Source organism: Dermacentor andersoni, chromosome 1 (assembly GCF_023375885.2).
Source record: "Dermacentor andersoni chromosome 1, qqDerAnde1_hic_scaffold, whole genome shotgun sequence".
Classification (NCBI taxonomy): domain Eukaryota; kingdom Metazoa; phylum Arthropoda; class Arachnida; order Ixodida; family Ixodidae; genus Dermacentor; species Dermacentor andersoni.
Window position 1 is genome coordinate 83424043 of NC_092814.1, and position 25014 is coordinate 83449056.

At 43.0% G+C, this 25014-nt stretch overlaps 1 protein-coding gene across 1 annotated transcript in view; it reads left to right on the forward strand.

The window, feature by feature from the left end:
* LOC126546105 (uncharacterized) overlaps positions 1-25014 on the forward strand; it is a 153408-nt gene that overhangs the window by 36487 nt on the left and 91907 nt on the right. The window contains exons 9-10 of the mRNA XM_055061665.2: positions 12940-13016; positions 14203-14230. Of these exons, the coding sequence (XP_054917640.1) occupies positions 12940-13016; positions 14203-14230 (105 nt within the window). The remainder of the gene's footprint in view (positions 1-12939; positions 13017-14202; positions 14231-25014) is intronic.

Here is a 25014-nt window from a genome sequence, read left to right on the forward strand (position 1 = left end):
TAACCTTTGATGCATTAACCAGAGTTTTCTTTTGTTCTCTTAGTCATTGTCACTGACAGCCACTAAAAGGGCAGCTTGCTACGTCACACCACTGTCAAGCATTGCTTTCGTAAACAGATGCAACAGAGGCAGGCTGAGGCTAGCAATGGAACCATCACCATGTGACCAAACATGGCAGCGCCCACGGGAGTGCGATGAAAAGCATCTATACTTGTGAACAACTTTCTGTGACAATGAAAAACATACAGGATTGGAAGGACTGTGCATATATCAGACCGCCAAGTAGTTTAAATTAATTTCACTGAGCTCTAGGTTTTTAATCAGGCTATCAAAAATGAAATTAAATAAAAATATGTATTCTCTTAAAGGGGGACGTGGCCTTCCCATCGCGAAAAATTGCCAAAAAATCTATTTTTTGAAAATCACATTTTCAGTTTCTATAACCCTTTTTCTATCTGATACCCAAATATTATCTCTGTAAATCACTTAGAAGTGCTGTAAAAAATTCGTTTTATCAGCCAAGGTGGCGAAAAATCTCGCGGAAATCAAAAAAGAACAGCGTTTTGCACGCCACAATATCTCCGGAACGGCGCGACCACGGGTGCGACAGAGCGCCGCCATCTTGGTCTCGTTGGAAAGCGCATTTCTCCGTCTCTCAGCCACGACCCTCTCAACAATGTCCTCCATACAGAAACAAGTGCACAAAAAAGCTAATTATTGAAGGTCGTGCCGGAGTCTGCGATTGGCCGCGCCCACCACGTGACTCCAGCGCGGTTCGCCATTGGTTCGGCGCTCGCGTTGTCTGCTCGGCTCCTTGCACCTCGCGAGTCTGGACGTCTCCACTCGCCATAATCTTGACGTTTCAAAATGGGCACTACGCGGACATCGTAGTAGCGTGGCCGATCCCTACACTTGTGGACGTTTCAGACTCGCGGCTAAGCATTCAGAGCATCGGCGACGCGGACTTCGCGACGAAGATTCACGCACGGAATCCTCGGCTTAGCCTTTCAGTACTCGGGTGTTTCATAATTCGTGACGAAGCACATTGCGCACGCCATCCTCGGACACGCGGCTAAACGTTTCGCGCATAGGAAGTCTCCGACTCGGCGATCATGCACATCGCGCGCGGACTTCTCGTACCCTCACCTAATCATTTTGTGCATCAGCGCCTCCGACAGCGCGAATAAGCGCATCGAGTGTCGACTCCTCGAACTCGCGACTAGGCATTTCGCGCGTCGGCAGCTCGAACTGCACGACTAAGCACATCGCGCGTTGGCTCCTTGTATATGCGGCTATGCATATAGTGTGCGTTCCAAGCATAGTGCGCGTTCACTCTGTTATCTGTTATCATATTGTCACGATAGCTCGTAACAATATCTATCATACCACCCTTTCATAAAGAGAACCTCATCGTGAGCTCTGTTCAGTAGGCCCCTTGGGCTGGCACAGACACCTGGCTGCAGAAGTGATTGAGGCATCATACGAAAGTAAAATTCTGGAAAGCACCTAGCAGCTGCATATCCATCACTGGCTCTCTGGTCCAAAGTTCTACAGGCATTGTCAAGTAAAGGTGACTTGGGAGGCTGCTGACACTCAGAGCTTCATTCAGTAACATGGGTAATTCTACCAAAAAGTAAAAAGCCTCACTGATCGTACTGGAGATTGCTATCAATCGGCCAGCCTGCGAGTACAGGCTGCCTGAATGTGCACTGGAACTATATTCATGCCCACACAGAGTTCTGCACCTCACTTGGTTTGAAACCTAGGCACCATACTCTTTGTAGTGCAGCAGCAGCAAAGAATGCCCTATAAAAAGAAAAAAAGGGGGGGGGAAGCACACGGCCACATGTACAAGAAGCCCCACATCACAAAACACCCCAAAGACTACCAATTTGGTGCCTTTTAGAGAACTGAAGAGAAGGTCAAACTTTTTGAGCCGTTTTCTCAAAACTGTTTTTCTGCCTTTCTGCTCAGTTTCTGGAGCTGATTTCTTCGTTACTGTTTAACATATTTCGACTCCATTTCTTTTGTCACGTTCCTTGGGCTGCAGTGCAGGTCGTGACATTCTCACTTTCTTATCTTGACCCTTTGTAAGTTTACAATATGGCTATTTGTCTACTCCGAAAGTGTGCTTGATGCGAAGGTAACATAAAATATGGCACTCCAAAAAATTTGTGCTGCGAAAAAAAAAAAATGCAAGAACGTCACGACCTTCAGCACGCACTTAGCTATACAGTCAGTACTTAAAGGGACACTAAAGGTTACCAGAAAGTCAAGTTAAAGTGGTAGAGCAATGTTCTAGAACGTCTAAGGCGTCAATATAATCGCGAACAGAGCTTTAGTAACCGAGAAATTGAGGTAAATGCATGACACGATTTGAGACCCCCCAGCGACATTCCGGTACTAGCCCGATGACGAAAGCACTCCTCATAATTTGTGTTACTAATACTCAACTACTCGTATTAAAAAATATCATTTCATTCGATTATAAGACGGAAGAAAATGCTACTTGTCTAGGTCTATTCGATTCTAAGAAAAAATAAGATTTTGACGTTACCCTTCAGTAGTATGGGTGGTCGAAAGGTTTCGTTTTCGCTGGACTGTGTGCGCTCGACTCTGCGCCGCGCACGCTTTGGAGTTTCAGTAGTTTCATTATCGCCTCGTGCTGTGCGGGTTCTGCTGGCTCACGAAACTTTCATTTGGAACAAGCAGCGAGAATGCCACGTCCATGTGATGTCGTGGGAAGCCCTTGTTGCTTTCCCGCTCCGGAGAGCCGGTGTCGAGGCCGCCGTCGTAGTACGCAACGACGCCGGCAGCGCGAGCCCTCAGCAGCAGGTCGCGCTCGTCAGTGCTCAAATCGCTGAAGTTGAGCCCAGCATCGTGAGCCAATCTGTCGTTGTCAGGGTCCATTGCGACAAGCGTCGAAGTTTGCGTTATAGAATGAAGTACCAGCCTATGGTCGCGCGTTTCTCCTTCCGCTAGCCACCATACTCCCGCTTTCGCTCTGCTGTCGGCTCTGTCTTGGCTCTGTTTCTGGCCGCGCGTTTGCGTTTTGCGCAGAAAAGCCGTAGCGCCGCCTGCGGACGCCGTTCTACTCACCGATGGCGCAACGTCACTATGAGACCATGATGTCAGTACTCCTCGATCGGAGGACGGGCAATTTGAACTGCGCTAGAGGTATGCGGACGCTTCAGAACGCATTTTCTCTTAAAATAAGTCTCTCCTTGGCACGAAACAAGCGTTTCGAGGTTTCTGGGATGGTATTTCAACAGTCCACGTTGACTTAATAGTAACCTTTAGTGTCCCTTTAACAAGCCTTCTATCATGTTTTTTAAGTTCCCCAGGCCTTCCAGAAAGTAAGAGGGAGAAAAATTCTGCTCAATAAAATTGAATAAAATGTTTTCAAGATATTGCTCTGAAACTTTTATGGAAGCATCAGGGAGATATTCTAAACATCTGTGCCAATTTTAATCAAAATCCATGAAGAAATAAGGAAGTTGATTTTCAAAGCCACGTCCCCCCTTCAAGGGCTCACCAGGTCTGGCCATTTTGAGATGACAAGTGCCATGTATACAATGTGCGCTGACGACAGTGTCTGCTAAGTATTGCATTGCTATGCGCCACGAAAAGAGCTGAAATTTCAAACTAAACGCCGTTTGCCCTTCTCCTCATGGGCGCCGTGCTCCCAGCCGGAGAGTCAACGTATATCACACTGCTGTGACGTCGCTCATAGTGACATGTGACTTTGAGAATTATTCAAGCCAACATCTTTTATTTGTGTAATCTGTTGCTTCAGTAGACAAATTAAAGTTTAAAGAAATAATAAAACGCACAAACCAAACGTCTGCATGTTCTTGTTTTACTTTGCAATGCAGCAAGAGAGGTGTGCTGCCGTTTTGTCTGCTTGTGTCCACCTCGTGCAGTTGTGTGTGCAGACAACTAAAGTATGTTTCAGAATGTTATGGAAAGTGCTTTCACTCAAGCAACTACTTCGTTTTTGTGCTGCCATGCCCAGCGCTCTTGTGTTCGCTACTCTGTAACATAGGCTCATATACTAAAAGAATACTGCTGCTTTCTGGAGACATTGAGACTAACTCGGCACCGGACCTGTTGCAAGAAATCGCTATGGACCTCAAGGAAATCAAAGACTCCAGACTACTTTCATTAGAAGCCAAATTAGAAAGGCTTTCTGTTCTCAGCAAAAAACTAACTGAATCTGTGACTAAGGTAATGCAGTCAAGAAAAGTTGTAGCATTGCTTGAGATGCGTATAGACGACTTAGAAAACCATTCACACAGATCAAACCTAATAATTTATGGAATTCTCGAGGACGCAAAAGAAAATTCTGATTGCCTCGACAAACAAGTTAATGAAAGAATCGTTAAAATTATCCTCAATATTGTTCCTGTCCAAATAGAAAGGATACATAGACTGGGCTGGCTCGACGCTGCAAAAGCTAGACCGGTCATACTGAAATCGCTGAACTTTCAAGATAAAAGCAATATGCTTAGGAACTGTGGCCTACTTAAAGGTTCCGTGTTCTCGATTAGTGAGGACTTCTCACCGCGTATAAGAGCAGTCAGAAAATAATTGTGGCAATGCGTAAAAACAAGAAGTGGGTGACAAAGTCTCTATCATATTCGATAAAGTAAAGATAAATAGTGTGTTACATCGGTGGGATGAAGAAAGCAACAGTATCGCAGCCATCACCGATGTTTCTAGTTCGACTAATTCCTCAAAAAACAACCAAGCCGAAAGTGCGGCACTTCACCCTTGCCGAGTACAAAGGAACAAATAACCTTTGCAAGTGTAAGTGGCCGCAGTATGCTGAACAAACTTGATTCAATTGAATGCCTGCTGTTTGGCAAGGAACCAGATTTTTTAGGAGTAGCCGCACATCAGGGTCAGATAAAGGGTGTTCCTCCCAACCTCAACGAGTCGGCTCACGGGGCTGTGCATGAACTTGCCCACCGCGCTACCCTCGACCAATCGGAAGCCGACTCCCCAAAGAACAGGGACACGCCCTCCACCTACAACGAGATTACTAAACACTACTATCTCAGCCATAGAACCTACTTTGTTCCTCATCCGCGCCTCAATAGAGCTCAAGCATTAACGCTCCGTCTACTACAAACGAATACCTATCCCAATCCGTCGCTTTTACATAAAATCTATCCGGATACTTACACCAATGCTACCTGCCACGATTGTGGAGAAATAGGCACGTTATACCACATTCTCTGGCGGTGTGCCCGGTCACGCTCTATCATCGCTAACAGCTCGGCCAGATGGGAGGCGGTTCTCTGTAGCCCTCTTCTGGCTGACCAACTCTGGGCTGTCCAGCAGGCCCACGATGCGGCCGAGAGGCTCGGCCTTCCGGTTCCCACGTGGGAGCGGCCCGCTTCGTGAATACTCACGATCTGCAGGACTTCGTTAAAGTTTTACCATACCATACCATACCAACCGAAACATGGCTATCAAATGATACAATGGACGCTGGGATAACTCCCCCAAATTCTGCTGTTGTGCGCAAACAGACTAACACGGGGTGGTGGCATTGCCTCGTATATTAATAAAAATATACATTTCACTGTGTTACAAGATGTGACCAGTGTAGAAGCAATATTTTGCTAACTGTTCTATGGGTCATGTGCAGTCATAGTCAGGTGTCTGTACCGCAGTCCTACCAGTCTCCCCGAAACAATGGCGACCCTGCATTTATACTTGAAACACCATGCTTAACGGGCTAAAATAAATGTGATGGGTGGTTTCAACGTGCCAGACACTGACTGGCAAACTCGGAGTCATCACTCGGAATCTGCAGATGTACTTATGGATATCATGTTGCAGTTTAACCTCAGCCAGATCGTAACAAGTCCCACGTGTGTTCAAGGAATAGGTTCAAATATTCCTGACCTATTGTTTCTAAGTGACAACTTCTTGGCCGATCAGGCAACAGTAGATATAGTATAAGGCATTTCGGACCATAAATTGATCTTTGGCTCTCTTCCGGTTAATGAAAAAACTTTCCCAATCGCGCATTACCCTTCGAGACATTAACAAAACTGACGATACAAGTATCATCGACCATCTCTTTTTCGAGCTCTTTTCATTTAGTGCACTTTCATGTGATGATGCTGTTGATGTCAAGGGGTTGTGGCTGAGGTTTAAATTGGTCGTTTCATATTGCATTATGCCGTATGTCCTAACAGAAAGTAAAAAAGTGAGGAAGCATAACCTGTGGATAACGCAGGACCTTGTTCATGCCAAACAGAAAGTTAAGAAGCTCAGAAAATCCCTAAAATTAAAGTGTACCCCTAGAACAAGGGAAGTACTCACCAATGCCATTAATAGTATGAAGCTAAAAATGAAAAACGCTAAACGTAATTACTTCACCAATACGCTCAGTTATTTTATTAGAACATCCCCTGCAAAATTCTATAAACATTACAGCAACAAAGAACAAACCGAAAGCCAGACATCCGAAGAGGAAATCTTAAAAACAGCGAATAGTATGAAAAATTATTTCTGCTCTGTATTTACACATGATGATGGCAATGTGTCATATATTGAATTCAACACGCAATACCATTTACTTCAGCCTACTGTAACAGAACAAGGTGTATTTAACTTGCTCATAAATCTAGATAAAAAAAAATATGCGGGGCTAGATGGCATACCCAATTATTTCCTCAAAAGGTATGCTGAAATAGTTTCAAAATTCTTGTGCATAACTTTTAACTATTCTTGATCGACAGGTACACTTCCTAACGAATGGAAGAAGGCAGAAATAATTCCAATACAGTTAAACCTTTATATAGCAAACTTCAACATAACGAAATCCTCAATATAATGAAGTATTTAACTTTTCATAACCTCTTGTCCATAGAACACCATGTATTTAGAACCTCAATATGATGAAGTGTGTTTGTATGTGATTTTAGTATAACGAAATTTCACTGCTGCCACAAAGGAATGCTGAGACAGTAAATCGAGAGTTACATGGGTGCAGATGGTCGATTGATTGAATTACAAGCGGCTGCTTGCAAATGGCACCTCTCAAATCCAAGAGTCACTGCCAAAGTGGAGCCGTATCATGTTCCGTATAAAGTCCAAGTGATAAGATTCTACTGCCCCCACGCACTTTGTGCTGTAAGTGTGAGTGAAAATGTGCGGGGGGGGGGAGAGAGAGATGGTGGCTCCAGGAGTGCCACCTTCCCGTGCGAGCAAAGGGAAAGAGAGGGAGGAGAGCCAACTCACGGTAACTAACACGATCAAGTGCGCGTGAGGGGCCGAGGGGGAGGGTAAGTTGGCGTGTGTCTCGATTTCTGGCACGTGTCTGGGCTGTGGCTCCACGTGGCTGTAAGCGCGGCTGAGTGCATGCACAGCCGTGCGTCTTGCTTCAGAGGTAATCTGCCACGTGTGCAAAGAGTGGGTGTGCCCAGGCGGCGTGGCACCATGTACGCTGTCTTTCGGTGCTTTTAGTATTGGAGGATACATAATCTCAAGTTTCGATGACCCGTTGGAGCAAGAGGCAGACGGAGCATTCGCTCCCCGCCATAGAGTTTCTAAATAAATACCCTAGAGGAAAATGTGGCGCTAGTGCCGGCAGGGCCTCTCCTGAGCATTGCCTCAACCTACATGGGAATGATGGGAAGTACAGAATTCAGATTGACTTTGATCTTTAGACTAGTGGTGTTTGCTTGCGGCGCAGTACACGAAGCTATACTCAACTATTATCTCGTAAAATTTAATTTTATTTCAGTAGTATCTTATATAATGCACAACACATTTGAAGATTGAAATTGAAGCACGGTTTACTACCAGGGCACACCAGGGTATGCATTCTTCTGCAATTCTGTTCCCGATTTAGCGCTAAAGAATAATTATTTATTTATTTTTACAACAGCAATAACAACCATGCATGTACTTATATATTACTCATCAAGTATTTATGGAAATAAAAATTTTGTAGTGGGAGAAGGGGTTGCACCTTTGAGAGGAATGCTACAAGTATCGTTTGCTACGACGCCTGCTCGCTGCGAATGCGAGACTTCTCGCAGACGACAGGCACTTGCGAACTCTCTCGCTCTTTCGAAAGGCTGTGCAGGCTGTCACGATTTCTGAACGTGTTCAAGTGTTTTTAAGCACATCTGCTGCAGTACTAGCTAGGACGCTTGTGGCTTGCTACGAGTATGCTTAATTATATTTTATATAATGAAGTACACTTCCGAAGCGTGCGCCAGCAGCTGTTATGGCGTGGCTTTGCACTTACCCATTTTGTGACAGCTGACTACAGCCAGGCAGCAGCTGTAGGCAGCAGCCAGGCAGCAGCAACCTTTCCTACCACAAGTAAGTTTGTGTTCTCAAAGGTCCTGAAACACACATCTCAATGAGCACGTAAACGAGCAATGCATAATGAAGCCCTCAATCAAATTTAATTGTCAAGCCACAAGAAGTACAACTGTCTGTGTCTTGTATCAGTAGTGCCTTCTTTTTGCTCTTCTGAGGTTTCATAAAGCACATAACGCTACAGCGTCAACCTAACACACTTAGTCAAAACGGTCAAAGCACATTCTTCCAATGTTTATGAGGCCGTCGCTTTCTCGTCGGGGCTTCGACACCACACCACGACAAACATCGGCCCAGCCGCTGGCCCAGCGTGCTATCGCCACTTCGCGCAACAGAAAAAAGGCGCAGCGCAATTGCGTTGCACTGTCCCACTGCGGGTTATAGCAATTACGCTTGAAGCGAAACCAAAACTGCCAAAAATACCTTGCCAGTCAACAGAACACCAATCCGTAGCCTGTACTTCCCATCATTCCCATGATAGTTGAACGATCGCAGAGCTGCTATTCCCTCTAGCTATTGTGATATGAAACTCTGTGCTCCCCGCTGTCGGCGCTTTTCATGACAGAGTCACCCCACTGCACCCGAAAGTGTGGCTGGCTTCGCTTAATTCATACCACTGATGTGACGATATTGTCGATGTGGCATCAAGCCGTCTCATTCATCGCCGACTCCCAAATTCATCAAAATAAATTGTGTTCTCATTTAATCTTGCTTTTTTTTATTGTCTAATGATTTGGAAAATTCTGTGGCCCCTTTCCTTGCAAGGAAAATTGACCGGTGACTGTACTTATTTGCATAAAAGGTCGAATTTCAATGCAGTGAAATTTTAATATAACGAAGCAAATTTTAGATTTCGCAGACTTCATTATATCAAGGTTTAACTGTACATAAATCAGGTACAAAAACATTCCTCCAATTATAGACCCATATTATTGACTTTGTTCTCGCTCTCATTTTATTTCTGATTTTCATAAATGACTTGCCTACTGAAATCAACGTAAATATACGACTGTTTGCAGACGACTGTATTTTGTATCATGAAATTAATTCAGAAACAGACCACATCATACAAAACAGCGCCTTAGAAGCCATAGGCAGGTGGTGCCCTTATTGGGGCAAATGAATCTGAATATACAAAGAAGCGCTCTCCTTTAAATAACAAGAAAGAAAACAAGGTCTGTGTACCATTACCGAGTAAAGGATTCTGTATTACCTTCAGTAGAACACTGGGACTTACCATAATGCATGACCTTTGATGGAGTTGTCACATAGAGCAGGTAACCTCAAGAGCTTTCAAACTTCTGATGTACATACAATGCCAGCTCTGCTTGGCTTCTTCTGACATTAAACTATTAGCTTACACTACTTATGCAAGAGCAAGTTTAGAATACGGCACTATTGCGTGGCTCCCGTACAAGATACGAACAAACTAGAAAGAATACAAAGGAAGGCGGTTAGGATTATATTTAATAAATAATTACAACACAGCTTTTAAACACTGCAGGACTATGGCCACTGAAGTATCGAGCGAAATTCTCTAGAATGAAAGTTTTGTACCAAATAATCAACTGCCAGATAAACATTGACCAATCCAAATATGTATCCAAATCTACAGCCAGAAAAACTAGACAAAACCATGACCAAAAACTAACAGAATATTCTTTTCACGCAATGTTTTCACTTTTTTTTTTCCTCTTGCTACTAGAGAATGGAACAGCTTAGACCCTTCTGTTACTAAACTTACAATGTTAGACTTATTTTTGAAAACGCTGCAGGATTACATTGGCAATGAATTTTGTATCTGTTAGATTTTGTTCAATCCTACCATTCGTTTTATTTCTTTGACATATTTCGTTTCTCTCGTGTTGTTCATATTTTATACCTATTCTTGTATACTATTCTTGCACATGCCCCTCCTACAATGATCCTGTATAGGATTGGCAGTATGTGAAATAAATGAATGAATGAATTAGTGTGATTTTCTACTGTCTTCAAGTGCGCAATCATGCTCTATGTACTGCTTGTGTCTGCCTCAGTATTCGCATAGCACTGACTTATACTGCTAGTCAGGTGTTCAACGCGCAAAATTATGTGCTGCTTGAAACGAGACAAACACAACAGCTTGTGCACGACGCTGTCAGTGGAAGTGCACCATGTAGCAATAAAGGGAGGGGGAAAAAAAGTGAAGGCGGGGCCCATGGCATATGCATCACGCGATCCTCGAGCTCCAGTATGGGAGAACGAAGGGAAGGAATTTTGCTTGTGAAAGCTAGGTGAGGCAAGTGGAGAGAGTGTCTCTCTTGGCAGTGGCCCTCGCCTCCTGAAATCATGGGTTCGCGGCACTGAAGTATTTCTATCTCGGCTATTAAGGAACCAAATTGAAAAATTCTTGCGGCAGAACACTCTCTAGAGTGCATGTAACAACTTCCAGTGTATAACCGAAACTTGCTATGTGGCATGGTGAGGGGCCCTTTAAAGGGGCCCTGAACCACAACTTGGGCTTTGTGAAAAATACATTCTACGAATAGCATACGCCGCTGTGAATAGTTTACTAAACAGACTAATGTAAGTGAAAACTTGCATTTCAAATTTCAATAAGAATTATGTACTTCTGGAAGAAGCTGACTGTCATCTGTTCACACTCGTCCACGCCCACCCATGTAGGAATTAAACTTTGCCCACAATGCTTGTCGGTGTAGTAGCTCTTGTACTCTTGTGTAGTAGCTAATTTATATTAGTTTTGAACACTCAACTAGCTTCTAACCATGGGAAACTTAAGCTCAGACCGTACGTATGCTTGCCAGCTCATGCTCACTCCTGGCCCCACCTGACTGCCTTGGAAAGCATCGCTTCGTAGTGAGCTACTGACAGCGTTTCAAGATGCACGATTTGGATGTGGATACTTTCTGTCGGTCAAGCTGGTACAGGACAAAACAACTCCGTACCACATAGCATGGCTAGACTGGAGATCATGAGCGAGAGCATGCACTTCAGCCCTGTCATACGCGCCACAGTTGACCACTACAGTTGCATGTAGCTAATGTAGCTGTGGCTGCTCCATAGCGTAGATACCGCGGCCGCCGCGGCGTGCCAGGACGACCCCACTTGCTGTGCTCGCTGTGGCTTGCCGAGGACAATTGCATGCTCTGATTGGTCTCTGTGTGTGACGTGTTTCCAGGCGCATGGCGAGCTGGCTCGATCGCCAATATCTGACGTACAGGTTGTCTACTTTCCAAGTTGCACACCTTCGAGATGTGTCGCCATCATGCCATCATCAATTTGTCTTCTGTATAGTTTGGTGCGTTAAATGTGGCCTGCAGCAGCGCACTGATCAGCTATTGCCGCAGCACATGCACACGTGTGCACGGCGAGAGTGCACTTTTGTATTTGGTGAAGGCGCAAACTCGGCATGCTCACTGCAGTGCACTTGAACTGTAAGCCAGCATGCTGCATGCCAGCGAAGTTGGCACACGTTGCACTCTGCTCTTATGGCTTTAGCATGCGATATGACATGTTCTATTCCCACTCCAACCATGCCTAAAGTGCCGAAGCATGCTGAGCACCACTGTTCATGCTGAATGCACTGCATGCTAGACCCTCAAGACTGTATAGCATCAAATTTTCGCCGGTGTAGTGTAACTGCGCCACACGTGGCACACATCCGCGTCGCGCCAGAGTATATCCACGCCTTTAGCTGATGTGCATGCTGCCGATGTACTCGCTTGAGCGAATATAGAGGCATTTTGCTCCACGCTCTAAAATTGTGTTATCTCGTTAGAGATGAGCACGAAAGGAAATGTGTTGCTCATGCAACTCGGAGTGCGAAAACACAGCCATGCGTAGCTATCTAGTACACTGTAGCACACCTAAGGGATGATACATTGTGGAGGCAATGTCAACTCAATTGTAAGTTGAGGGATAGCCTCTGAGTTTAGTGCATCATAGGTGCCAAAATCAGAAGTAGTGGCATCTATGTGAACATCCAAAATCAAATTTGAACCGCACACCATATACGTTCAGTAGGCGGAGCGTTGTTGGTACGTCCTGCTCTGCCGTAGCCTTTGCAGTGCAAGGCATTGGAGGAGGAGGAGGAGGAGCACCGCGTAAGGGATCAAAGGCATTCTCTGATTGCCAATAACTCTGCTTTTGCTGAACACATTGAAGTACTTTTTGCTGCAAAGTATTTTTCAAGTAGTCTATTTTCAATTCAAATGCATTTCTTGATTTCACTAAAAAGTGTTTCAGGGCCCCTTTAAATGCAGAATCAAATTTGGGACCACATTCAGTAGAACTCTTGCACATTCTCTTTCAGTTCTGTAGCTTTGGGCTGTATTGCCACTAAAGGTTGTTTACAGCTATGCATGTTAAAATTTTATTTAAAAATATGTTTCATACCTGTGGTCATTTTATCTGCAGTTTTAATGTGAAGCATTATGCAATACTGTAGGACTCAAAAAATGCTTCCTCGCAGTGAATATTTCACTGATGTGAAATTTGCTGTATCTGGTTTCACCTGTTTTGATGGCCCTACAAGAGACTACTGTAGTCTCATGAGTGCTTTCTCCTTCCTTCCTTTATATCGTGCAGGCAACTGGAGCAGCCAATAGTGCTCCGAGCAAGGTTGGTGGAAAAAGTACAAGCTGTCGAACCAAGTTTTCCACAAAGTAAGATGATCAGTGTTTTCACTCGGCATACAGTAGGAGCAGCTATATTCAGAGTTGCGACACAGCCACGGTGCTTTCGAGTCCACATCTAAGATAAAATGCTTGCACCGAATGTGTGTGCTTCATTCAGAGTTTTTAATACGTACATAATCTTATTAAACAAATATGACGAATCTGTTGCTTGCTGTATTTCCTAAACAATAACTTTTAGTGGTTCTCTAATATCCAGTAATTATATGTAAACTTGAGTTAATTGCACCACTAACGTGACTAACTTTTTACATTAATTTCACATGAGCACTTGATGCTCTGTAGTGCTGTACATTTTGCTATTTCATGCTGTGCATTGCCTCTGTAAAATGAAGCTTTTCTTAAGATCATCTTTATCATTGCTTTCTGGAACCACAGCTTGTGTTCTAAAAACGCAGATGGCCAAAGAGCTCATTCTACTGCTGGTGTATGACATAAAGCAAGCTTACTTGCTGGCTAATGAGCAAACCGTTTAAAGTGTTATGCAACATGTGAACGTACATGGTGGCAGGTAAACAGTTTGTGCCAGTTATCGAAGCTCACACACATTGGTAATGTCAAAGCGTGGCTACATTTTTCATGCATGCAGTAACAGGCTTGCATAGTCAGCACCTCACACATGCAGTGGAGCAACGAGAAGAAAGAGGGTTAACCGAGAGGCCCAATTTTTATTAATCATATCATGAGAAGCCAACAAACAGACACCAAGGAAAACATAGGGGAATTTACTTGTACTTACTAATTCAATTAAAGAAATTGTAAATTAATGGCAATGATAGTAGATGAAAAAACAGCTTGCCGTAGGTGGGGAACAATCCCACGTCTTCGCATTACTCCTGCGATGCGACCTGTGGCAAGTTGTTTTTTCATCACTCACATCGCACGCGTAATGCAAAGACGTGGGATTGTTCTCCACCTGCGGCAAGTTGCTTTTTAATCCACTTTCTTTGCCATTAATTTATCATTTCTTCAATTGAATTAGTAAATACAAGTAATTTTCCCTATGTTTTCCTTGGTGTCTTTGTTTGTTGGCTTCTCAGGATATGCAGGGGAGCAGTCTTTATACTGTAAGTGGGCATAAAATGCACATTAATGCAGCTGTTGTCTTTTGAGGCACTGTTCTTCACCTGTTTGCTTGTACTTTTTTCTTTCTTAGCATGCCAGAAGTGTGCAGGGAAGCTGAGGTAAGATGATTTTTCTGTTATGGTACACAAGGCATACAATGCCACATGTTCTCAATAGTAGCTATTAATATGAAGCTTTAGACGATCAAATTCTGTGAAACTGACAGCAATTGCTAAAGATATATAGACTTCATACTTTGGCTACTGGAACTTTGAAGATTCGGCCGCAATGTCCAGTCAGCGATGGCTTTGGAAATTGAGTGGGGCAAGGCAGCTGATTGCTTCATCAATGAGCAATTGCCATACGAACCTTCCCTCATCCCTCATCTTTAAAGCACTTCTAATACCTGTGACATTAAACCCATGGTATAAAGAACACAGTGAGGCAGACATTAGTCTTAAGTAATTTGCAAAAGCAGCAGTATTAAACATGTAAGAGAGGTCTACAGCAAACTGAAACATTAAAACAGGTGAGCTTTAACATTTACATGAATTAGCGCAACTCAGCAAGAGTGAAGGAAACAAAATGAACATGATGAAACAGGAGACAGGGGAACACTTTAGGAGTGTTGAATTTGGCACACGAGCCTAAACTTTTTCTGCCTGGCGATTTGTTTTGCAGTTGCTTAAGGTATTAAAACAGGGCTCAATGCTCTTCTTTATTTAGTTTTCCCTTACAAGCTGACGTATCTTTGGTTTTTATCCTGAAATCAAGTTCTGGTCTTTCATGAGGGGATGGGTTAGAATTGGGTACAATCATTGCTATTTCTATACAGGATTGCTGGTTTTTTTTAATATCAGCTATTGTGTTTTGCTGTTGTTGATTTTGTTCTAGCTTTATAACAGCAGCTTTTTTTAAAGGAGAAGGGGCTCCATATACGTCAATGGGTTTCACATATGTCTGCAATTCCATCTTACAAAAAGGCATTGTTTTTTGCTTTTCTCACCATCTAGTTTTACTCAAAGATGCAAATACTGCCTGAATAAAGACATTCGTGACACCTCCTGATTATCATCTGTGACAAACTAACAGAGATTGATCATACCTTTCTTTTTTTTTACATTTTGTTCTAGCTTATATAATGGAGGCCTCATATATTGAAAAGGAACTAGACCAGTGTATTGAAGAAAATTTGAAGAGAGAAAGAGCTAAATTGGTCAAGACGAAACAAGTCAACCTAGAGGCAGTAAGGGTAAAAGCAGACAAATTCAGGCTGGTACTTGCAAACAAATATGCTGCTTTAGAACAGAGAGTCGATGATGACACAGAGCTAATAAATGAAACCGTAACTAGGTTGGCTCCAGAGGCAGCAATTGAAGTGGGAGGCATGGCACCAAGGCAACCAGTAGGCAAGCTCTCCCAAGTAACAAAGGACCTAATAAAGCAACAACAAAAAAATGAAAGTGTCCAACTCAAGAGATGGGGTAGAATTTGCGGAACTGTCAAAACTGATCAATAAAGCAAAAATAAGGGATATTCGAAACTATAACGTGAAAAAGACTGAAGAAGCCGTAAAAAATGGACACAGCCTGAATTCAGTGAGAAAAAAGCTTGGCATAGGACTAACCAAGATGTATGCATTGAAAGATAAGCAGGGTAATATCAGCAACCTCGAAGATATAGTAAAAGCAGCGGAAGTCTATACTGACCTGTACAGTACCCAGAGGAGTCAGGAAGCAGTAATGAACAGGATACAGAAACTCCTCCTACAACTAGCGATGAGGTCAGGAGGGCCTTGCAAGACATGAAACGGGGAAGAGCGGTAGGAGAAGATGGAATAACAGTCGATTTCATCAAAGATGGAGGAGACATAATGCTTGGAAAACTGGCCGCTCTCTATACGAAGTGTGTATTGACTGCAAGGGTCCCAGAAAACTAAGAATGCAAACATAATACTAATCCACAAAAAGGGAGACATTAAAGAATTGAAAAATTATAGGCCCATTAGCTTACTCCCAATATTATATAAAGTATTTACCAAAATAATCTCCACTATAATAAGGGCAACACTGGACTTTAGTCAACCAAGGGAACAGGCTGGCTTCAGGAAGGGATACTCTACAATGGATCACATCCATGTCATCGATTGGGTTATCGAGAAATCCGCAGAGTACAATAAGCCTCTCTATATGGCTTTCATTGTTTACGAAAAGGCATTTGACTCAGTAGAGATATCAGCAGTCATAGAGGCATTACGTAATCAAGGAGTACAGAACACTTACGCAAATACCTTGGAAAACATCTAGAGAGGTTCTACAGCTGCCTTAATTCTACACAATAAAGCAGGAAGATACCTATAAAGAAAGGGGTCAGACAGGGAGACACAATCTCTCCAATGCTATTCACTGCATGCTTAGAAGAAGTATTCAAGCTATTAAACTGGGAAGGCTTAGGAGTAAAGATTGACAGCGAATATCTCAGCAACCTTCGGTTTGCAGATGACATTGTTCTAATCGGCAACAATGTAGACAAGTTGCAACAAATGATTGAGGACCTTAACAGAGAGATTGTAAGAGTGGGGTTGAAGATTAATATGCAGAAGACAAAGATAATGATAAATAGCCGGGCAAAGGAACAAGAGTTCAGGATCGCCAGTCGGCCTCTAGAGTCTGTGAAGGGAGTATGTTTACCTAGGTCAATTAATCACTGGGAACCCTGATCATGAGAAGTAAATTCACAGAAGAATAAAAATGTGTTGGATCGCATAGGGCAAACATTGCCAGCTCCTGACTGGAAGCTTACCATTATCACTGAAAAGGAAGGTGTACAATCAGTGCATCTTACGAGTGCTGACATATGGGGCAGAAACTTGGAGACTGACAAAGAAGCTTGAGAACAAATTAAGGACCGTGCGAAGAGCGATGGAACGAAGATTGCTAGGCGTAATGTTAAGAGACAGAAAGAGAGCGGTTTGGATCAGAGAGCAAACGGGTATAGACGATGTTCTAATTGACATCAAGAGAAAAAAATGGAGCTGGGCAGGTCATGTAATGCACCAGTTAGATAACCGTTGGACCATTAGGGTTACAGAATGGGTACCAAGAGAAGGAAAACGCAATCGAGGACGACAGAAGACTAGGTGGAGCAATGAAATTAGGAAATTCGCGGGCGCTAGTTGGAATCAGTTGGCGCAGGATAGGGGTAATTGGAGATCGCAGGGAGGGGCCTTCGTCCTGCAGTGGACACAAAACAGGATGATGATGATGATGATGATGATGATGATGATGATGATGATGATTAGCAAGTTATCAGTTTCGCTTTGTGGGAAAGAATTATAGCTTTACATCTGTACATATTTCTTTAGCCTGTATTGCTCTTCATGTAGATCTGCTGAGAATGGAGAAATGCACTCGGTTACCATTCGTAGGTAAACTATTTATTCAGAAAACTCAAGTGAGCCGCCACTGGTAGACTGTCGCTGCAAAACATGGAAATCAATCAAATGGCACACACCGGGCATGCCCACTGTGTCCTCGTCTTTGTTATTGCAGCCAACACACTTAAATGCCTGGTACAGATTTATTTATTTTTCTTAAGTTACAAAGTTTTGTTTTCTTTTTCTTTTTGATCTACCTCAAAGGCTCTGTGTTGCACATGTTCACTTTTTATCTTCAACAAAAAAAAAATTTTTTTTTCAATATCAAAATATACAGTGTCCTAGCTAACATGGATGGAGCTTTAAAAAAATGTGAAAATGAAACTAAATAGATATTCTTCACAGCTGAGCTTAGAAGCCACCAGTAATATTTTACAACTAAATTAGATAATTGACATAGCTTATTAATTACTATCCTAATTGACATCAATTAAGTTGTAGGCAATTATAAGAAACATTGAGTTAGTATGGTTTCAGCAAAATACAGTTAGTGTGCTTAATTTTTCCAGCTGAAAAACAAAGCCCGCGAGACATGAAAAATACTATGTGCATAGCTGCCAACTTTGACAACTTTATTGTAAAATGTCTGAAATTTGTAGCGTGCTTACGATTTTCATATAGACGCTAGTGGTTTTACAATTTCTTTATTTGCGTGCAGCTTAGGGCAGTATCTAATTTTAGAAATTCAAATACTGTAATCGACCAATTTTTAAAAGCCAGATTTCACGGTCTCACTCAATTATTTGGACACATACCCACAGCAGCGCCACCCACTCCACTGAACCCTTGTATAACGGCAACCACATTTTCAGGTGCTGTTGCGTGAATGTTTCAAAAATAAACCTCATGAATATTTCTATCTGTGACGCAGATCATCTAGCTGCAAATATAGAGTGTGCCTGTTTACAGCTTTACAAAACGAAAGCTGCAAAATATTTTAATAAACGATCCACATCTTAAGTACCAAAGCAATTTTTAGTATTTTGAACCAAAATTTTATATTTTGGGGCTTGGACCGTACTATTTCCAAAGTTTAAAGTTGGCAGGTATGCACGTGATTATGCACCCACTTGCACCAGAAAGCAGCTTCTAGGAATGGTACAGCTGCACCAGTTGTGCCAAAATGCTACATTTGCGACTGGCTGCACCAAGCTGCGCCAGAACCATAAAAATGTCTCGAATTGCACCCAATCACCAATGGTTTGCATTCAGGCCATGTCTTAGAGGAAGTGGGTAAATAGCCTGGTTTTTGTCAACTTCATTCTCAGGATATTGGGAATTGCAGCAGTCATACGTTGAGTATCATGTCATTCTAGTCTACATTCCAATGCACTCTTGCGCAGTCACATTAGCGCACCCATGAAATTGTGTTTGTGTTTTGTTGAGGGCCTATGATCTCCATATCTTCATGCTTATGCCGTGAGATGCGAACACGTGTATGACAGGAGGCAAGCGAATATTCTTGCTGGTAGACTAAATGAGCTCTCCTTGCTTGGTTAAAGTGTCCCTGAGATGGTTTGGACAAATTTTGTAGATGTGTATTGTACAGCTACAGTAAAACATTCATGGCACAAGTTAAGTGAAGTGTCTCATATTAAGGGCGCTATGAACAACTACAAGTTACCCTCCTCCCTAGCCGTTCTTTTCCTCTCAACTCATTTGCTGAACCAATGGGGCTGAGCTCCACCTTCACGGGCTCTGCGTCATGATGTGATGTCATGTCGTCTACTTCCGGTGTCTTGGAGCCAGCCTGTGAAGCCTCTCCAACCTCTCCTCTCGCCGCGTGAGTTGTGAAAATTCTGTCGCAGCATCAAGCGTGTCCAGTATACCGGTAAATGCACGCAAGCTGGGTGTTTTGGCGAATAGGTGAAGGTGTAAATGGGAGCAGCCTGCACAGGGCAGCCACTTACCTGGTGGCGCAGAGGAGCTAATATTGCTGTAACCGAGCGTAAAACATTTTAAACATTTAAAAAGACAATGCATTCATGATTACGCTGCTGCCAAAAATTTCCACTGGCAGGAAAGTAGAATGCACTCAGTTACTGCTATATTAGCTCTGTGTTTGTCTGGTTGAGCTATGCACCACCAGGTGGCTGCACCCTGCAGGCCGCTTACATTTGCACCTCAGCACATCCAGCAAAACACCCAGTCCGTCTGCATTTACCGGAATAATGGACACTCTAAACTCTCCATTGTGGTAGTAATCCTCCGGCATGAAGTGATGGCCACAAAGGCATAGATCCTGGCACCGATTGGATACCAACAGGCTAATGCACTGCAGCCACTTCACTCACTTATTGCTTTGCAGTAGGACACGATGTCACAGCTTGACAAGTCACCACTTCCTAGATTTGCAGCCACAATGTAGCAAGCGCGATTCATGGTCCTCGTGAAAAAAACACCTCAAGACCAACACTCACCGCACAGCTCACGTCAACACAAGCAGACGACACTTGCTGTGTGCCGGAAATGCTTGAGTGTAGCGATAAATTGTTGTTGTGAGTTCTCTTTCTGTTACTTTCTTTACAGCTAGACACAATGCCACAGGTCAGGTGTTACTTTCTTTATAGAAGCAAATTGAACGTTCCAGCTATTACAAACAACATTTGTTCACCATAAAGTTGGAAAAATTATCAATGATGCAAAGTGGGCAGCCAATCATGTAGCTCATTCGATTGAAGTCACGTGCGCCTGCTATGTAGATTGTGACAGGGCGGCTGAAAACTTAAAGCAGGGGCACCACTGCAATTGTTAGCAAAGTATGTTTTAAGACCTTATAATGAAGTACACACTTTACGCGGAGCACTTAAATTTTGTCACTTAATGATCAGAAGGACCTACTCTAAAGACTCTGTACATTTGTACAAAATCATCTAAATTATTTCACAGTGCCTTTAATAACAATTTAGATCACTCAATTCATTTTATTTGTGCATATTGTTTTGCTTACGGCGGCATGAGTAGGTGTTGTAAGATGTATGCAAAAGCTTCAAATTGGCTGTGCATTGCTTGGTGGGAACACCGTACCGGCACATAAGGCATATGTGAGTCTAAGGACATTCATTTCATAGTCATTTAAAGGGTTAACTGCTTCTGCCAAATAATGTTGTTTTTTTTTCACCTAATGCTTACTAGCAATAAAGGGACATACAGTGTTTGAAACAAAGCGCATAGATTTTGCTAACGGGAATTCCTTCGATGCAAATGTGCACTGCAATCCGTGAGTTACTGCACCACAATGGCATTAAACGTGTTTAAAGCACACCACTAGAGGCCTCTCCACAAATTTTTTGGCCATATGGTGGCCACGGTGTCTGTCCCATTTAATGTGGAAACACAAATGAAAGAGCGAAGTGCATTAACATGTTTGTGCTGACCAAGACTGATAATGTGTGAAAGGATCTCACACTGGAAATGTATAGGTTGATAAATTACCATGAAACCATGGCCGCGTTTAATAACACATGCAACGGCAATGCCGATAAGGGAATTCATTGTACAGCAACAAGCATGCCCAGTCATTCACAGCATGAAAGCTGAAGCGCTTCACATCAGCCACATTCACGGGCCAGTAGCATGCTTGTAAATTTTCACAAAATTATTATGTACTAACAGTCGAAAACATGTTCATTTACAAAGTATTTTTAGACAAATGGTTTGAATTATCAGAAGAATGTTCGCAACGTACTAAGCAGCCATCTAGGCAAACATAAACGGAGCTGCAGGTATGCTTTCCTACATTGCCAGTGTCACGTGGTCCCCATCGATGCGTGGTATGAAATTCCCCTAGCATAAGCTGTAGCTCCGTCGGAATGCCCTAAGCATGACACGAAAAAAAAAAAAAAAAAAAAAAACGAACTAGCGCCGCAGTGTCAAAGTTTTTTGTTTTCTTTTTCTTAACTCTCTCGTTACTGTTAGAAATGTGTTCATTTTCAGTGCTTTCATATTTTCATGTTTTATTGCATGACGCAGTAGTCAACGTATAGCGTGATGCGTAAGATTCTAGCCTGATCACTGGTGTTTTGAGTGAATGTAAAGCAGCCATAATTAATCAGACAGTTTTCGAGAACTGTCATGCAAAACTTCAGAGAAACGCCCCCAGGAACATGAATAGAAGTAATAATTTCCTATGTTTAGTATAAATACTGAGAGCAATAAATACCTGAAATATACAAAATATGCATCTGGCTCCTAGTTCACTATGTTTGTAAGACAGATCATGCAAAAAGGTTATGAAAATTTGTGGCCATGCTATGCGAGAAATCCGTAGTTTCGCAAATGTGAAAACAGATAAGTTCCCATTCTACAGGGAGCATTTGTTTTTACTCATTACAGCAGACACCTGGTTCGTTTTTTACTGCGCTCTTCAGGCTCGCGAAGCAATGGTTGTCAAGTCAGGGAGCATGCAGAAGCCTCCTCATACTTGAATACAGGGTGTCTACCAACCGGGAAAACCAGGAATTTTCAGGGATTTTGATTAGTCCGGAAATACTCGGGGAAACTCGGGGAATTTTCGCTTCGATCAGGAAAAATTTGCTGTAATTTTATCGAAAGGGAACGAAGGTCGCGGTAACGCTAGCTGGCTCGAGTAAAACACAGAGGAATCGTTACGAATCGTCGTCGACGCCGTGTCGACGGCTGGAGGAGTTGCCATTGTACAGTCAACGACCGACTTCCAGACGTCCGACGGCTTTGCGGCACCACCACGTATACGGTCAATGTATAAGAACGTCTGAAATTTCGGACGCAAGAACCTTTCGCTCTCCGATTGTCCGTACTTTTTTGCCGTGACCGCAGGTCCGAAACGGCATTAGTCAAAGCCACCACTTTCGATTTTAAGTATCTCGCCGCCTCGAACCGGCGCTCTCACGCAGATCCGTTGATAGCCGTTGCCATCACCGCAGAAACGCCAATCGTAGCAGCTTCGACGTTCGCTATTAAGTTTCTTGCCGTTTGGTGCCGTGTTTTTTATTGAAAGGATTCGCTGCTGTCAGCAATGGCACCGACTCCGCCTTTCTACTACTGGCGATTGGCCTCGGAGCTCGGAAAGCACATGCGCGTTGCATAATGCCAGGTCCCGAAAGTCAGCTTTGCCTCTTTACAGAAATGTTAGTGGTGAAGTAAAACAAGCGTGGGAAGGGGCAATTATCACGGGACACAGTACGTATTCCTTAATTATACACGCGTGCAGCCGCCATCTCCTGTCACAGTACGAGCACCGATATGCCTAATAAATGTACTGGCAGTCCTTCAGAGCTTTTTCTGGTGTGTCTGTGGCAATTTTGAGCCCTCAAGATCAGTAAAAGGCATGCATTCAATTTTTTGTCATCCTCCCTTTTTCGAAATGCCGGTTTTTCGGACGTTTTCGCGGCCCCTAGGGAGTTCGAAAAATTGGACGTTGACTGTACAACTAACCAAGAGGATGCTTCAAGTGGTCCGTGGGGAAAACGCTCGGTGGAAGGACAACGAGAACAGAAAGGACCTACACATTGAAGAATGAACGGGAAAGGAAGCGTGCCACCTCTTCTTTGAAGAAGCTTGAGCTCACAAAAAATAAAAAAATAAAAATAAAGTGTTGGCTGATGCTGAGATGCAGGTTTCCCTCATCCAAACCAAAATAAAATTTTTAAATCAGTGAAGTGCAACACTGAAGCATTGTGTGGGGCTGAGAGTATGTCAGGACAGTTGAGGTTGACTTAATTATCAGCTGTTGAGAGTGAATCTCATTTGTGACAAAGTTTGGGCCTCATACCAATGAGCTTGCTATCAGTTGATAGAAATAGTTCATATTCGAAAATATTTCATTTGGTATGCATCTCCTTCTTATTCGTACTTGAGAATGTTCAACTCAATTTGCAGTGGGTTTTGCCATTCTGTTCGAAGGTATCTTATTCACTGTGCAGTCTACTAACCCCTTATTCCTTCTGTTTTCTTTTTAAAATAAAATAAGCGCTACTCCTTACTATTCAAACTGGATTAAGTAATTTTTATTTTTAACATGCTTACTAGAGAGTAATAGCATTGGGCAACATGGTGTGAGCCTGCCTCGACATAAAACAAAGTTCTGTTTCACTCAGGGAATATTGCAAAAGCACTCGGGGAAAACCTGGAAAACTCTGGGAATTTGGAAATGTCAACTTGGTAGACACCCTGGAATATTGCATTCAATTAGCTTTTCTGTGCAAGCAAGCAAGTCTAGTTCACGTTCAACTGCTGCTGGAGCCTCCGCATGCTTCGTTCAGTTCCTGTACAGTGCTGTACAGTAATGTGAAGTGTTGCACAATATTGTGCAGTAATGAATAAGTGCACTGCACAGGTGGTGTTCAAAATGTAAGAGATTAAGCTGGTAGGTAAGCTTCAGTCAAAGGTCACTCTGGAATCGACTGCATGCTCTTGTGCAAGTGAAAACCCCACGTGACGGGAAAGATTGCTTATAATAACTTTTACATAAGCTGTCGAAATGCTGATATGAAAAAGCAACTCCAGTGGGAAAAATAAAGTTGCACTTGACATTAGTTGAACACAATTATTAAAATAACACGCACTCATAAGCATGTACCGTTGCTTGAGACTTAGTTAAGACAGCCTAGACAATGGATTGGAAATTAGACTACCTGAAAGAACTGCTGCTGTCATTTAAAAATTATGTTGTCGAGTCGACTAAGGCACCACTTTAGTGTCGTTTTATTTAGGAAGTGCTAGGACCGCTCAAAGTTAATGTCAACGATACCTCCAGTCGAAGTTTTATTTTTCCAGACTCCCCAATCTGCCACAAATGGTCAAACTGATAACTAGTTGAAGTTCAGTCATCATTTCTGATGGTGCTTGATGTTTGCTTGTAGAATTCCAACGGAAATGTTTAACAGCATGTAGAGAAACTGTCGACCAAATTTACCCATTTCTATAATGCAGTAACAAAAGCATTCACGTATCCTTTTTTGTTGCCAATTTCACTCTTGTGCAACTAGCGTTCCGTGTGTCTTTTTTCATGATCCTGTCCGTGTCCTTTTTTATGCGCTAGTGCGATGTCCCCTTATACGAATTCACTATTTATGTCATTTAAACGTGTGCTGTTGCAATCAAGGAGGTTAAAGAAAAACTGCTGGAGTAGAGGGAGCGCCCGTCAAGTGAAGCTGCCGCGTCACCATCTTGCGGTGGGGGGGGGGGCAAAAGCACACCAGTCACCGCAGCTTATGTGTTTTGGCTCATCGTATCTTGCCATGCGCGGTGCTGTGCGGATCCCAAATTGTGCTAGCGCACTTGGGTGTTTTTTGGAAAGTTGATGTACACGGAGTTGACATGTTAGTGTTATTCTTTTCATTTAAATAAGGTTGCAGATTAGCATTGCCTTGTACTAGAATAAAGGAAAATTTTATGTTTTAGGCTAAAGGAAACAGCCACCACCAAAGTTTCGAGACCTTCCATGCAATGAGGATACTGAAGCACAGGCAACACCTGATGGTCATG